General features: G+C 47.9%; 2 protein-coding genes across 2 annotated transcripts; one reads left to right on the plus strand and one right to left on the minus strand.

Moving 5' to 3' along the window:
* Nucleotides 1-6,679: 6,679 nt before the first annotated feature.
* On the minus strand, nucleotides 6,680-9,154 carry LOC141953934 (uncharacterized). The gene has a single exon (XM_074892879.1). It carries the CDS (start codon nucleotides 8,219-8,221, stop codon nucleotides 6,680-6,682), a length of 1,542 nt encoding a protein of 513 aa, XP_074748980.1. The 5' UTR covers nucleotides 8,222-9,154.
* Nucleotides 9,155-9,450: 296 nt separating this feature from the next.
* LOC141953935 (uncharacterized) lies at nucleotides 9,451-14,789 on the plus strand. The gene is made up of 8 exons (XM_074892880.1): nucleotides 9,451-9,590; nucleotides 9,778-9,958; nucleotides 10,003-10,147; nucleotides 10,565-10,692; nucleotides 10,957-11,077; nucleotides 12,253-12,407; nucleotides 14,286-14,434; nucleotides 14,714-14,789. Exons 1-8 carry the CDS (start codon nucleotides 9,451-9,453, stop codon nucleotides 14,787-14,789), a joined length of 1,095 nt encoding a protein of 364 aa, XP_074748981.1.
* Nucleotides 14,790-16,331: the final 1,542 nt, after the last annotated feature.

The raw sequence follows: 16,331 nt of genomic DNA on the forward strand, positions 1-16,331 counted from the left end.
AATACCACCTTCAGCTTGTAGGCCTCTGTCCCGATCCAATATCGGGGCGGGTTCTTAAACGATCCCAAGAGCGAGATTAAGATGCAAACGAGGTCAGATGCTGTATAACCTTGTAAACTTTATTTGCTATAACAATTAGTACTAGCGATAGGACAGAGAGGAAAAGAAGGGGAAAGTCAGAAACCCTAAGCAAGAAAGACGGTAGGTATGCAGCTAATTACCACCACCACCAGGGATCCAGCGATGTTCCGGTGGCTCGGACTCGGTGCGGGTGGTGGTGCTCCAAGCTCTGCTGAGGTCCCGGCCCCACGTAGCAGGTGTTGAAGAGGGGAGCCCCCTGGGAGGAGTACGCAGTCCTTTTATTGTCCCAGTCCCCTCGATCTTTTCCAAGGAGTCCGCCCATTTCGTGCCAGCCTGCACGTCTCACCCCGATCATGGGGCTCCTGGTCTCATGGTCCCCCATGCGCAGATGCCCAGGCGCTGGTCATGCTGGCTGGCGCATCTCCCACATCCAGATTTAGCTTCGGGCGGATGCTGTGGTTTTGTCTGGGACCCTTCGTCTCCTTCAGGGCATACTCCTCCATGGCAACGGGGTGCTGGGGCCAGGAAATGGTGGTGGTGCTACAGCAATGTTGAGACAAAAGTCCAACACAGTTCCTTACACCACCCCGTGGCTCAACATTGCTGTCTTCGTGGTGGCGATAAAGATAACAGTACAGAGAGAGAGAGAGAAAGACCAGAAAAGTGCAAAATACAATAGCAAACACGATGTCCAGCAGATTTTCTTTCCATAAACATGTCTTTAACAATATCTTTAACAGGTATAAGCATTTTTACTAACAAACATATCATTAATGACAAATATAAACATTTTTAACTGACAAACATATAACCAATAACATCTTTTAACAGATATATCATGCTTACAACTAATCACTTTTATAAAGCCAAAGCATCTTATGAACTAATTTTAAGGCTCCGAAGAATTGACAGAAGAACGTAATGGCAGTTTACATGATTGACATTTACAGGGACAAAAAAGGAGAATAAGCATAACAATTAGGATAGTGATCAAGAAAGCAAAGATTACAACGTGAATCAAAATCAAATCCGACACATCTTCCATCTTTGCCCGCAGTTTTAACCAAAAATACCACAAAACGTTTGAGTCTCTGGCCGTCCACGCCGTCCGCTGCAGTTGGGATCAGCATGCGCAGCAGGAAAAAATTCCTTTCCCTGCCCCCTTTTCCCACTGCGCGTGCGTCATTAGGGCCTAGAAACTTCTTTCCCAAACTTAAAGGTAAATGAACAACACTATCCATAACAACATTAACAACATTCTAAATAAACTTATAAAACGATAACAGTAACAGTATTGATTAACAGGTTTTTAACTAAATAAAGTTAAAGCGCTGTCTCAGCCAGGGTCGGGAAATGCGTCCTCGGTTCTATCCCAACCCGGACTGAGGAATGTGATCTTGGTTCCATTTCAAACTGGACCGAGGAATGAGCTCTCGGCTCCGTCTCAGACCAGACCAAGGAATGTGCCCTTGGTCCCGTCTTAGGGCGGACCGAGAAATGTGCTCTCGGCCCTTGGCGGCGGGGAGGGGAGGGAGGTGGTTGTTTACACGAGACAGCACAACTGCAAGACGGTTTACATGGACACTTGCCGGACGAAAACATACAAAACGCAAGAGTAAATACAGCAATAGCCAACAAAGTAAGAGCCAAAAAATCGAGTATTAAAAGGGCATACACTCTGATTGTTATCCCAAGCTGCAACGCCAAAAAAAAACGAATGGTGGTCGGACTTGCCTGAGCCGGGGACCTGCCAAAATGGATGCCCTCAGTCCAGAGCGCATGTGCTGTTTAGGCCTAAAAACATCTATCCTAATATTAAGGTTTAAATGATTGATACAGCTACAGGTTTCGGTTGGCGAACGATACGAATTTGCTTTACACCATCAGGTGAGACAGTAGATACAAATTGCATATTAGAAACAACACGTTGAATTAGCTGAATAAAGCAAGGAATAATACACGGCAAAAACATCAAGGCGGCAAATGCGCATATGAGATAAAATAGAAGCTGCTTTACCCATGTTGCTCCGGGTAGCCAAGACCATAAATCACCGCTCCAGCCATTCCATGTTTGAACGGGGACATGAGCTAGTTTCCTAATGTCTGTGGTTAGTTGAAGGACTACTTCACCTACATCGGCTATTTCCAAACAACAATTAGAAACATTTAGTTTTCCACATACTCCACCTTCTTCAGCTAATAGGTAGTCTAAAACCATGCGATGTTGAAGGATTGCAGTGCGCATCTGTTCAGATTGTTGAGTTAAAAGATCTATAGCATTAGCAGTTTTATTAGTAATGATTTCTAAAACTGCTTGTAGTCGAATTATACGGTTCAAATTATAAATTGGTTCTCTTGCCCCTGATATCAGTTCATTGGGATTCCAAGTGGCAGGTCCATAGTGTTTAATAATTCTTTCAGGGGGCCACTCATTTTTCCCCCACTTTTGAGTTCCGCCTATTTTAAACTCAACAGATCGCTTATTGCGGTCAATCCTTTTGTTCCCTAGCTTATCATATAGTCTTATTCCTAACTGAGGACCATCTGCCTCTGGAAGGAGGAAAAACAGGGGTCGGATGATCCCTACATAGCAAATCCCTGACCAGTTTGCTGGTAGTTGTTTGTAGGCAGTATGTCCACATACCCAGTAATGGCCCTTTTTGGCTTTGGTACCTTTGGCAAATGGTCCCTCAGCAGTCCTTGGGGTTTGAAAATAAGTTGTGTTTTTATCTCCCAGAGGGCTAAAAACTTCATTTAGGTGATTGTTTATCCGAATGGTACAATACCATGACCCAGTGTCATTTTTCCATTCGCAAGTTCGATTAAAAAGGCGGTTTCCTTGTAATTTAGCATATTCGGTTTCATTTTTGTTTGACCAGAACCCTTTAAATCCTTTGCTGCGTCCTTGTTCATTGAGCCACAACCATATATAGATACCTCTATCGTTGTTAATCAATTTATGTGTGAGTGTCCATTGACACGTACTTTTCCCCACGTCAACTCCCCCCTCCTGAGTGCGATTTAAACAAAATTCACCCTTATTAGGGAACTGAATTGGCCATGTTCCACTATCATCCCATGTGGTATTTGCAAAGTCGCTATAGTTGCTTACAATTTGTGATGGGGAGAGTGGTATAGAAGCCCACGGCCAGCTTGATAATCCTAGAGGTCCTCCACAAACCCAACAGTGGCTCAGATTAAAGGTTTGACTTACAGTCTTCGCTAACAAAACAAATTCGTTATCCTCAAGGGGATCATGTGGGTTGGGTAAAGGTGGGGGGATTGGTTTCCCTTCAGCTTCATAGGTAATTCCCCAAAATAATGTAACAAAAATTAACATACACATCATAATCAAATTACATTAAAGTCTGCATCCGCTTCACTCCTTCTGTGGCTGCGTCCGTGCCGCTTGCTTCCTCCTAGAAGTGAAACAAAAACCAAATTCGCCTCTCGGGTTAGAAGGAGGGGACAATCCATCTCGTGTGAATCTTGTGGGTTTTCCCACAGGCATCTTTTGCCTTCCAGGTGTATTTGTTAAGGGGTGTGTCCAACACCAGTGGCACTTTGCCCACTGTGGGAAGTTCAACCAAAACAGGTTGTCCAGGAAAGTGAGATGGATTGCTAGGGTGATCAGGGCCATGTGGGGCCGGCATAATTGTGGGAGGTTTTGGACAGAATGCCGTGATCTTTGGGCATCCGTTTACTCCCCAGCGACTGTTGACGCTGGTCACTGCATCCCACACTCGCTCAGCCCATCCTGGCTTATGCGGTTTGAGGAAGCGTTTTAGTAGACCATTTGTTCTTTCCACAATTCCATTTGCTTGTGGGTAATATGGAGTATGGAACACCCACGAAATTCCCTCCTGGGCTGCCCACTCTTGGACCACCTTGGCTGTGAAATGTGAGCCATTGTCTGATTGGATTGAGTGTGGCTTGGGGAAGGTTCCAAACCATTCCTTCAGAGCTTTTATTGTGTTTTCTCCTGTTGCCTTGGCACATGCTCTAGCTTGCACTAGTCCGGATACTATCTCTACACCTACCAGTATGTAATGTTTCCCTTCTGATTTCCGAAAGGGACCAATGTAATCAATCTGCCAGGCCTCCCATAGGCCTTTTCCCTCTCTTAAGTGCAGAGGGTCCTTCTCCAGGGGGTGTCTGTCCAGACGGACACGGCATTGCTCACAGGAAGATATACAAGTTTTACATTCCTCCCTGGTAACTGGCCACCCTCGGGCTTGTGCCTCGCAATAGAGGTCTTTAATTCCTGAATGTTTCCGCTTTACATGTAGCCATTCCAACAGGCTTTCCCAATCTTCTGCTATCTGGGAGCTTTGTAGGGGAGCCAGCCGGGCTAGTTCATCCACCTCAGCATTCCAGCGGCTTACTGGGGTGTCGTCCTGCTGATGAGATGCTACCCACGCTACTGCAAATTTCCCTTGCCTGGCAATGGTAAGGATATCCTGCCATTTTTCCCTTTGCCATACAGGTATCCTGTTGACCTCCCATCCATTTTGTTCCCAGAATGGAAGCCATTCAGTGCAACCTTTGAATACAGCATAAGAGTCAGTATAGATATAGACAGAAGAAGCAGATTGAGCCTCGTGTTGGAAAACACTCCACACAGCAATTAGTTCTCCTACTTGTGCGCTACCTTCTCCTTCGGTAATGATCTGTTCCTTGGTGTCTACCTGAAGTGCCACAGCTCGGTATTTCCAAATTTTTCCCTCTTGCTTTGACGAGGCATCCATAAACCAGACATTTTGCAATTGTCCAGAGAACGGAGGAGCTACTTGTATTACTGGTAAAAGCTCGGGTGTTTCCTTATCTGGGTTTACCTCATCCTGTATATTTAGCACTTTCGTGGCTCCTTCAGTTACAGAAAAGATTTCACAGTAGTGCTCTATTTGTGCGTACCATTTTCGCACGGAGGCTCTCTGGGCCACCCCGTCAGGGGGCGGAGTTCCTGCCAAAACTGCTTTGATCACTTTAAATGGGCCTCTGAGAACTAAAGGTTGTTGCCGGATGGTACGTTCGGCTTCTCTCAGAGCTAGGCTAACCACAAATAGGCCCTTTTCCCAAGTTGTGTACCTTTTTTCAGCATCTTTAAAGCTGCGAGAATAAAAACCAATGGGCCTAACTGGACCCTCTGGGCCCCTCTGCCACAAATGGATGGACAGTCCAGTCTTGGCGAAACCCCATTCAATTTGAACCGGATCTGTTGGATGAATTGGACCCAGGGCTTGGTAGGCAGCCGCTTCAAACACCAACAATTGTAAAGCCTCCTCGTGGACCTGAGTCCACTCCCACTGAGCCCTCTTTCTCAATAAGTCATACAAGGGCCTAGCAATAATTGAAAAATCAGGTATGTGTTTCCTCCAAAACACCAGTAATCCTAATGCATGCTGTAAGTCTTTCTTTGATTCTGGCATCTTGATCTGATCGAGGGAGGAAAGAGTATCCGGTGGGATACACGTCATACCCCCCTTCCACCAGATCCCTAAAAATTTTACCTCACTCGAAGGGGTCTGTATTTTCTCAGGTGGAATTGTCAACCCTATATTTTCTAGATGGGTAATGATATTCTTTTGAGTTTCTTCAACTTCTTCTACCTCGTTCCCTCCTATGAGAACATCATCTATGTATTGATAAATTTTTACTTCTGCTTTTCTGGGAATTGTTTCTAATTCTTGCTCTAGGGCATGGTGAGCTATTGTGGGGGAATGCTTGTATCCTTGAGGGAGTCGTGTAAAAGTATACTGTTGTCCCTCCCAGGTGAAGGCAAAACGATCCTGGTCCTCAGGTTGTAAAGGGACCATAAAAAACATATCTTTAACATCAATTGTTGCCATGACAGGGTGGGATTGTTCCTGAATGGTTGCTATCAATTCAGCAATGTTTGGTACGGCAGATGTGAGTGGACCAGTATTGGCATTGAGCCTCCTATAATCTATTGTCAATCTCCATTTGCCGTTTGGTTTTTGGACCGGCCATGCTGGAGAGTTGAAGGGAGAGTGAGTGGGGACCACAACCCCTTGTCTTTTCAAATCTTCCAGAACTGGTATAATTCCTTCCCTTGCTCCTAGAGGCAATGGGTAGGGTTTCACATTTGTCAGTTTGGAGGGGGGCAGGGTAGGTGCTGCTTGCAATAAACGCACTTCTATGTCCGATGTTTTGGCCAACTGCCTGATCTGGGAGACACCAAAAGACCATGAGTTTCCCTGGGTGTCTCGCCACTGCCTACCTTTCAAAACATCTATACCTAAAAGATTCATCTGGAATGATCCTATGGCCACCATGGTGTTGACAGGGCTTTCTTCTCCTGGTAACCAAAGTGTCACTGGTGTCATAGGCACTGACTGTGTTTTTCCCAGGGCATTTAAGACAATTAGATTTCTAGATGGGATTGGGATTCCACACTGTTCTGCTTCGGCCCGCGTTAGCGCGGTGATTTGTGCCCCAGTATCAATTAGGAATGTTACCGATCTTTTTCTTGGTCCTACAGCAACAGTAATTAGTAAGTCTCCTTTTGTGTTGCAGGTGAGTTGTCTGACAAACATCCATCCTCCGCCTCCCCCCTCACCTTCGGGGGGCGGAGGGTCTAGTTTCCCGCCACCTTCTTCTCTCCGGTCAGTTCCTCCCCAAGGTCTATCAAAGGTGGGGCACTAGGGGCTGGTTTGGGAGTGACCCTTTGTCCTGACCAATTCTGCACAAGTTGTTCTAATTTTTTGGTCGGGAGTCCGTCCATCAAGTCACGGGGGACACCTTTCTGAAGCCCTAGTTGCCACAGTCCCTGTCGAGTTAGGGGCCTCTCTCTCCCAAAATTCTGAAGTCGGGGTGACCCCAAGCCTTGACCCTTCTTCATGGGTGACTGTCGCTCACTAATTTGCTCTGCAGCCCGTACGACCCTGGTTTCAGTTCTTTGGGACGATCCACCAACAGGACCATATTTTCTCCCAAAGTTGATCAATTCCTGGGCTACCTCTCCCCATGTCCATACTTTCCTCCCTGGCCGTTGATGGTCAGGGGTTACTATCCCCTCCAAAGCAGCTGTCATCCTTTCTGCATTGGGGGTGTTTTGAATCTTCCCTTGCAACTGGATGCCCATGGGTTTCAGGGAGTCAGGAAGTCCTCGTATCAGGGGAGTCATCCTCTCTGGGTCCACAGGCATCATCATTGGGGAGCCTTGGTTAGGCTTGAGTTCCCGATCATACATCATCTGCAGACAGGCTGCCTTCTGCACACTTTCCACTAACTGATCCACTGTTCCTGTTATGGCAAGGGGATCCCCCCTCTCCAAGGGGTTCAGTCCTCCGGCCCAGTACGCAGCTCTCTGAGTCAATGACCATGGGGCTCGGCGGTCGCCGGTAGTTAAAAACACACCCGGACCCCAATATCCTTCTGCTTCTTTCTCTGACAATAAAATTCCATCCCCTCCTGACAACGACACTCTCCACACATACTCTGTCTCTGATTCTTTTGCAGTCCTTGCAAAATCCTTTTTCAGCTTTGCCAATTCAGTTGATGTAAATGGGACTTCTTTGGTGATAACCTGAGGACGGTTATCTCTATCGTCCTCGTACACATACTCTGTTTTAACCAGTGGATACATATGGGGGGGGCTTTCTACGGCTTCTTTTGCCTTTTGCAAATCCTCTTGCGGATAAATTTGCCGTATCCCCTTCTCCAGGAGCTTCACCTCCGCCTCCACCAGTGTATCCGTCTCCGCCAAGAGTTGTTCCCTCAACTCATTCTTTAATATTATATTTTGCTCCCTTTCCTCCTCTAGTAATTCTTTGGTTTCTCTCAATTGGTTCTGCAGGGTCTGTATGGCCGTCTGCAGGGAGTCTATTACAATATCAGTTTGATACAACTTCTGCTTTTTCTCTTCCACCGCAGCTGCCAGACTCGCTCCTAACACTGCACAAATAAAACCTTTGCCCTTGCCAGACCTGACTTTTGCATCTTTCTGCAAAGCAACAATCCTATCAGTGACAGCCTGTAAGTTGTACCAATTCCCTCGGGCCCAATCCATTCCAGGTACCGAAGGTTTTGATTTATATTTCTCTAACAATTTAAACAAAGTTTCCTTCCCTATGTTGGGTACTTCCTCTTTTGAGGGGTTTTCTAAAACAATGTTCATTTTTCTCCAAAGCAAAACGACAACTCCTCAGTTACAGAATATTACACAATGTCAAATTTCCCCTGTTCACTCTCAGGAGGCCAAATCTGAATTTAACACAAAAGCAATACAAAGGGGACTATCGTCCTGAGAGGGCCACACCTGGATATGCAAGTACCCCCTGTTCAGTCTCAGGAGGTCACACCTTACTGTAACACAAAGGGGGTTATTTCATCCTGAGAGGTTTACATCTAACACAGCAAGATAGTACAGCACTCTCGTCTCAAGGGATCCTGTCCGTGACGCCAATTAAAAATGTCCCGATCCAATATCGGGGCGGGTTCTTAAACGATCCCAAGAGCGAGATTAAGACGCAAACGAGGTCAGATGCTGTATAACCTTGTAAACTTTATTTGCTATAACAATTAGTACTAGCGATAGGACAGAGAGGAAAAGAAGGGGAAAGTCAGAAACCCTAAGCAAGAAAGACGGTAGGTATGCAGCTAATTACCACCACCACCAGGGATCCAGCGATGTTCCGGTGGCTCGGACTCGGTGCGGGTGGTGGTGCTCCAAGCTCTGCTGAGGTCCCGGCCCCACGTAGCAGGTGTTGAAGAGGGGAGCCCCCTGGGAGGAGTACGCAGTCCTTTTATTGTCCCAGTCCCCTCGATCTTTTCCAAGGAGTCCGCCCATTTCGTGCCAGCCTGCACGTCTCACCCCGATCATGGGGCTCCTGGTCTCATGGTCCCCCATGCGCAGATGCCCAGGCGCTGGTCATGCTGGCTGGCGCATCTCCCACATCCAGATTTAGCTTCGGGCGGATGCTGTGGTTTTGTCTGGGACCCTTCGTCTCCTTCAGGGCGTACTCCTCCATGGCAACGGGGTGCTGGGGCCAGGAAATGGTGGTGGTGCTACAGCAATGTTGAGACAAAAGTCCAACACAGTTCCTTACAGCCTCAACTTGTTTTCCCTCCCAACAACATACACTCCTTCTGTGTTCTGCCCAGAGACTGCACACTGAGGCTGGATCTGCTGTGTTCTGCCTGGGTTTTCCCTGGTTCTCTCATGGTTCATGGCATTGAAGACTCCTTTGGAGCTTCTCAGTATCTCTGTTACAGATGTTGTCCCCAGATGGTGTTTCTGCCCCTGCCAGGCCCTGAGCAGTCTGGTGAGACAGCATTGGTTATGGCAGTGTGGGAGCACTCCCGGCTCGTCCGTTCAGCTGGCATTGGGGAGGTGCCCCATGAAGGATGCCGATTGTCTCCCCTTGGCTTCTAATCCCAAGCGTCCCTGGCAGCCCCACTCTCCATGCAGGAATGCTTCATCTGCCCCCTCACCCTGCCAGCCAGCTCCTCGCACCCTCACACACAGAGAAACCTTCATTTCTGAGGTTGGAAAGCACGAAAACCTGACAGTTTGACCGTTCCTTTGGGGATGGGGAAACTTCCTTCAGGCCCCTTAGCCTCCAGGTACCTGTTTGTAGCTTGTTTTGCTCAGTTTGAATCCTTGCCCTCGTGCGTTCTGTTTCCAGTGTGGTTTTTGGCTTGAAGTAATTCCTCCTTTGCCCCTTCCTCTAGTCCCGCTCTGGTCCTCAGCAGCAGCGCTGTCCCTGAGTGCTGTGCGTCTGTGTTACAGGTGCAGTCGCTGCAGGAGGCAGCGCTGGAGGAGGAGGCTGGCCTGACAGCTCGGGAGGAGCAGCTGCTGCGGGATCTGGAGGAGTCCCAAGCAGGCGAACGGTGCTCGAGGAACTCTCCGCGCGTGCTGGAGGCTGAAGTGTCTGAACTGCGTTTGAGGCTCTGTAGCACAGAGAGCAGAGCTCAGGCATTGGCCACGGGGTGTCAGCAGCTAACAGTGCCCCCCGCGAAGCCCGATCCCAGCTGGACAAACTGTACTTGGTTCTCCAGTGCACGGTCTGTGACAGCAGAGACTTAGTCCCTTGGAGTTCAGGCAAGTGTGGGGCTGGGTTCACAGGTCTGTAGACAGGTATAGGGGAGCAGGTGCGGGGGGGTGGTTCTTTGTAATCCTGATGTGACAGACCTGTCCTTTCAGTTTAGGCTGATTCAAGCCTTGGGAAGTCTTGAAAGCCTGACATCCCTGCAGAGACAAGTCTGTGTTTGTATGTGGAGAAGTGACCAGCATCAGAATGAAACAGGGCCCAAGTCCCAGGGCATGTGCCTCCTTCCTTGAGGCAGTGCTGACATTAGTGGTCATCCAAATAATGTTTTCCCGGGACACACGTCTTGCTGTAACACGAGCTCTAGGACGACGTCAAAGGCACTGCCACCTCCTCCTGTGCATAAAGAGGCCTTGTTTGTTGGAGACCCTTTCGGTTAAAGCTTGCAACAGAATGGCTTCTCTCTTCAGAACAGGGTCATGCCTGGGGCCCAGCTGTTTCCCAGGCCAGGGACCTCCCTGCGGAGTTCACAGTGGACAGAGTGGCTGCAGCCCTACAAGAGCTGCGTCAGCACCTGGAGCAGGCTCAGCAAGATCTGGTAACTTGTGTCTAGTGCACCCAGAAATCCCGTCCTTCTGCTGCACTGAACTGACAGGCAGAGTGCCAAAGCCAGAACGGATGTAAATTCTTGTGGGCCAGGTTGGCTTGCTGCCACGGGGGAAAGGAGAACCCCCATCCCATGTACCATTACTGTGCAGCTGCCCCCTCCCACCTTGGCTGTTTCTGCCTGTGTGTTTGTACCTCTTTGTCTCCCGCCAGCAGTGGCTCTGTGAGCTGATGCTTCTCTTCTTACCTCTTGCAGAAGGATGCAAGGAAGAAGATACAGGACTCGGAGCTGGAGCTGAACAAGAGGCAAGCTGAGAAGGAGTATTTCAGTGCCCGCGATCAAGAGCTGCAGAAACAGTTGGCTCAAAGCCGGGAAGGTACAACTTCCCTTTTCCAACCCACTGACCCCATCCTGTCTCACCAGTGGGGATCTCTGATACCACACAGAGGAAAAATGCAGTGCCCAGAGATGAGAAGAGGAGAAAAACAACAAGCCTGAGACTTATCGATAGAACTACCAGGGAAAGATTTTTGTAAAGATCCAGTGTCTGGCAGTGCATCTGGCTGTGTGACTGGTGATAATGTGCAGAGGTGGTGCCTTTCAGGTCCCATGTCACTGCTAAGTAGGTGTAGCGTGATGCCTCACAGTATCCTTCTCTGTATGCTCTTTGAAAGCACCAACCTCAAAAAGCCTTGTCTTTATCGACTTCCTTTTCCTCTTACATGGCAGATTCACAGAGCATGAGTTCAGTGTTAAGTTCTGTGGTATTGCATCCTTCCTTCTGCTGCTTTTCCTCGTTCTCTGGTACCTTGTGCTTCTGCATCCTTCTTACCTGTCTTCTTGCCGATATGATTTGGTGTCTGAGCTCACAGCCATAGAAAACACAATTTTTTACTTCTGTAGCCTTTGGTAACGTGTTCATGTTGTGTTTATCTATAAACTGGTTTTCACATGTAGCTAGTTGCCTTTTCCTCTAATCTCCAGGCCATCCCAGAACCTCCAGGGCTACTGGCCTCTCTCTATTATAGCTGGACAGACATTCCTTCTCCTTTCTCTGTCATTGCTTTCCCACTCCCCACATCAGAATTGGGTTTTTATCTCATTGTCGTGTTTTCCTTGTCCCAGACTACAAGAGCAGGGAGGTGTGGGCATTGCTCGTTGCCTCCCCCACAGGCTGTCACCTGCTCATGTACCTGTTCAATATTTCTTCATGTTCCCTCTCTGAGATGGAACTGCTGATCATTTTTCAGAGAGTTTTCCAGGCCTTAGATCATTGTTTTTTTCTGCCAGTGCTGCCATGCCCTTAGCCCTGCCCTTTCAACTCACAGAAGAGCAAGCACATTTTCATATTCCTGAACCTTGCCACTCTCATTCTTCTTTTATTCTCTGCCTGGAAGTTTCCTTTATTTATGTGTGCTTTGAAAGTCCTTGTGAGCTTAGAGCCTGGAAAACACAGACAGGCAGGTAAGAAAATGATGTTTTCTCTGTAGGATGCAAATCAGTTTGGTTTTGCTTTGTTTGTCATCTTCTCCTTCACCTTTCCTGCTGCAGAGACACAGATGGCAGAACGCAAGAAGAACTCTCTACAAAGTGCCTTGCAGGAGGAGGCTGCTGCTCTAAAGAAGGAGACTGTGACTCTACATCAAGAGGTGTCACCTTTGGAAAGGAAACTGGAGACCACTGAGAAGCACAGAAAGGATGTCCTGGTGAGGCTGGCAGATGCCATGAAGAGCCATTTCTTACATATTTTTTGGCCTTCTGTTAATAATTTTAAGGAGCAACTTTTTCCAGTGGAGATCTGATTTTAGGTGGTCTTGTACAAGTGCAGTCCAGATCTGAGAAGGTAGAGAATATGCAAATGCTCACCAAGCTTCCCTCATTTTCCCCTTCCATTCATCATTCCTGTTTCCCAGACTTGCTTTCCTGCCAGGTCAGGTAAACTGAATTAGCAGGGTCATCACCTTGGGTAAGAGAAGACAGTCCAGAAAGGAGAGATCATTGAAATGACCAGTATCACAGACTTTGTGGAGAGACCACAGACCACCATAAGAGCAGAAGAATATTGTTTATATCGGTGGCTGTTTTTTAGTTTAACTTTTCCACTTACGTCCTTCTGAATAAGTGGGGAAAGATGCTGTAGTCATATAAAATTCAATTAAGATTCAGGGTGTTTATTTTCCTCTATTTTGACGATTTCTCCCCTTGAAGCTTAAGTCAAAGTAATTTTCAAACTTGTCTCTATTTACATTGCATGGCTTTGGGCTATTATTTGTGTCCAAATCCGTATTTAGATTTCTAAATATCTGGATCAGAAAAAAGGGGTGAGAATACAAAAGTTTGCTAATAATAGAAAGCTGTTCAACATTGCCATCTGAGAGCAGACAGTGGGAAAAAAATAGAGACATTTGAGAAACAAAAGTGCTGAGCCAGATAAATATGTCTGCCTGCAAGGGGACAGCCAGTCCTGATTTGAAACACAGAATGACAGTCTGTGCTCTGACCATGACTCCTTTGAGAGGCCACAGTGCGGTTCTGGAGGATGGTACCATGAAAACACTACACAGTAGAGGTCCAAAAAAACCCCCAACCCCAAAATGGGAAATCAAATGTCAGGGTTGTTCTCTCTTCCCTTCCTCCCTAACAGAGAGAACATCATCGTGCCACTGCCTAGATCATGCTTAGTCTGGACTTTAAATCCTGGCTGCAGGTCTGGTGGCTCCTCCCCAGAAGAACATCACAGAAGTTCAGAGAAGGGCAAAAAGGCAGATAGGCCAGTGGGACTCTGAGGGAAGAAACAGCCGTCCTGCAGAGAGTGGTTTCAGAGAGGGACACGGGCCGGTTTCATCATCTCTGAAGGATTCTAAAGGTGTTTCCCATAAAGATATGGGAATATATATTCCTACAAATACATGACCTGCTTGGCCAGAGAAGCCATGCTTGCAGCCAGCAGGTTTGCCTGTCTGTATAGCTCCGGCCGGAGACCATTCACCTGCTGGAATGTTTTCTGTCAAGCCCAGAGCTACTGAAGGAACTACGGCGCTTGCTGTTAAAATTACCTGAAGTGCAAAAGGTGGGGATGGGTAACTGGTTCTCTCTTACCTGGGCAAGCCTAGCCAACGTGTTGTGGTTAGGATTTGGCATGGAAAGGAAAGGGCACAACTGACCAGAGTAATGTACTAAACTTAGTAGAATTGTATCACGATGGCTGAACAGCAGCTGCACTGATGGTGCTTAGAGGATGCTCTCGGAGATTTAGACTTCTGAGGTCCAGCTTTTCCAGTGTATTGAAAAGAATTGAATTGGTCCCATTGCCTGATCTGGTTAATGGCTTCCTTGTGCATTCAGGATGTCCTTGTGCTGTGGTTCAAAAAGCATGAAGGCAAATTTGTGTGGATTTCTCCAAGGTGACCTGGAGGAGGGCCCCTAGGAAGAGAGGGTGTTGTCTTGGCCTGTGGACCAGAAGGAGAAGAAGGGGCTTAGCACTGTCCATGCCTTGGGCCGGTCACTCTCCCCGACTTGTTGATTCTGGCCCTTCAACCCTGATGTGGCAGCAGCTCACGTAATCCCCTCTCTGTCCCCAACAGGCTGCTGCAGAAGGGGAGCAGCTCTCATGGCTCTCGGAGAAGAGACTCCTGTCGCAGCGGCTGGAACGTCTGCAGCAAGCAGTTGCAAGGCTGGAACTTGAGAAGATGGAGCTGAAGCAACTCATTGCTGAGCTCAGGAGGACTCTTGAGCAAGAAAAACCGGCTTTCACTGCCTCTGCAAAGCCTCACGGTCCTCTGGAACACAACACAATTCCACAGACAGCACTTGGGAGCCCTCTGCTTGTTTCCTTTCCTCTCCCACTTTTCCCTGTGGACACACACTTTGGTATATTCTCTTCTCCCACCCCATTGCCTTCACAAATGCACATTCACTCAAGTACCACCCTTCTTGCCCCAGTATCCGCATATGCACAAATGTGTCACTCTCGTGTCAGGAACTGTTTCCTCTTGCTCTTTCTCTTCCATAGTCTACTTCAAGTGCTTTTGGCCCTCGCTGTTCTCGGGTGCAGTTACAGTCTGGGAGCAGAAATCTCCTTGCCGTGATGTCCAGACGTCCTGCCGCTCTGTGCTTTCTTTCGTTCTGAACAAGTGTTAGTGTTTTCTGCACAAAAGCGATTCTGCGAAGCAATGTGAACAGGCACAGAGAAGGTGCTAGCAGGGAATTCTCTGCCTGCCTTTCCCCAGTGCTCTGCAAGCTCTCCAGGACAACAGCAAATCTGGGGCTCTGTGCTTTCTTTCGTTCTGAACAAGTGTGACTGTTTTCTGCACAAAAGCGATTCTGCGAAGCAATGTGAACACTTCTGCTTCCCAGGCACAGAGAAGGTGCTAGCAGGGAATTCTCTGCCTGCCTTTCCCCAGTGCTCTGCAAGCTCTCCAGGACAACATAAAATCTGGGGCTCATGTTTTCTTTCGTTCTGAACAAGTGTTACTGTTTTCTGCACAAAAGCGATTCTGCGAAGCAATGTGAACAGGCACAGAGAAGGTGCTAGCAGGGAATTCTCTGCCTGCCTTTCCCCAGTGCTCTGCAAGCTCTCCAGGACAACAGCAAATCTGGGGCTCTGTGCTTTCTTTCGTTCTGAACAAGTGTTACTGTTTTCTGCACAGAAGCGATTCTGCAAAGCAATGTGAACAGGCACAGAGAAGGTGCTAGCAGGGAATTCTCTGCCTGCCTTTCCCCAGTACTCTGCAAGCTCTCCAGGACAACAGCAAATCTGGGGCTCTGTGCTTTCTTTCGTTCTGAACAAGTGTTACTGTTTTCTGCACAAAAGCGATTCTGCGAAGCAATGTGAACAGGCACAGAGAAGGTGCTAGCAGGGAATTCTCTGCCTGCCTTTCCCCAGTGCTCTGCAAGCTCTCCAGGACAACATAAAATCTGGGGCTCTGTGCTTTCTTTCGTTCTGAACGAGTGTTACTGTTTTCTGCACAAAAGCGATTCTGCGAAGCAATGTGAACAGGCACAGAGAAGGTGCTAGCAGGGAATTCTCTGCCTGCCTTTCCCCAGTGCTCTGCAAGCTCTCCAGGACAACAGCAAATCTGGGGCTCTGTGCTTTCTTTCGTTCTGAACAAGTGTTACTGTTTTCTGCACAAAAGCGATTCTGCGAAGCAATGTGAACAGGCACAGAGAAGGTGCTAGCAGGGAATTCTCTGCCTGCCTTTCCCCAGTGCTCTGCAAGCTCTCCAGGACCACATAAAATCTGGGGCTCTGTGCTTTCTTTCGTTCTGAACAAGTGTGACTGTTTTCTGCACAAAAGCGATTCTGCGAAGCAATGTGAACAGGCACAGAAAAGGTGCTAGCAGGGAATTCTCTGCCTGCCTTTCCCCAGTGCTCTGCAAGCTCTCCAGGACAACAGCAAATCTGGGGCTCTGTGCTTTCTTTCGTTCTGAACAAGTGTTACTGTTTTCTGCACAAAAGCGATTCTGCAAAGCAGTGTGAACACTTCTGCTTCCCAGGCACAGAGAAGGTGCTAGCAGGGAATTCTCTGCCTGCCTTTCCCCAGTGCTCTGCAAGCTCTCCAGGACAACATAAAATCTGGGGCTCATGTTTTCTTTCGTTCTGAACAAGTGTTACTGTTTTCTGCACAAAAG

The sequence above is a fragment of the Strix uralensis genome, chromosome 23 (assembly GCF_047716275.1).
Source record: "Strix uralensis isolate ZFMK-TIS-50842 chromosome 23, bStrUra1, whole genome shotgun sequence".
Lineage (NCBI taxonomy): Eukaryota > Metazoa > Chordata > Aves > Strigiformes > Strigidae > Strix > Strix uralensis.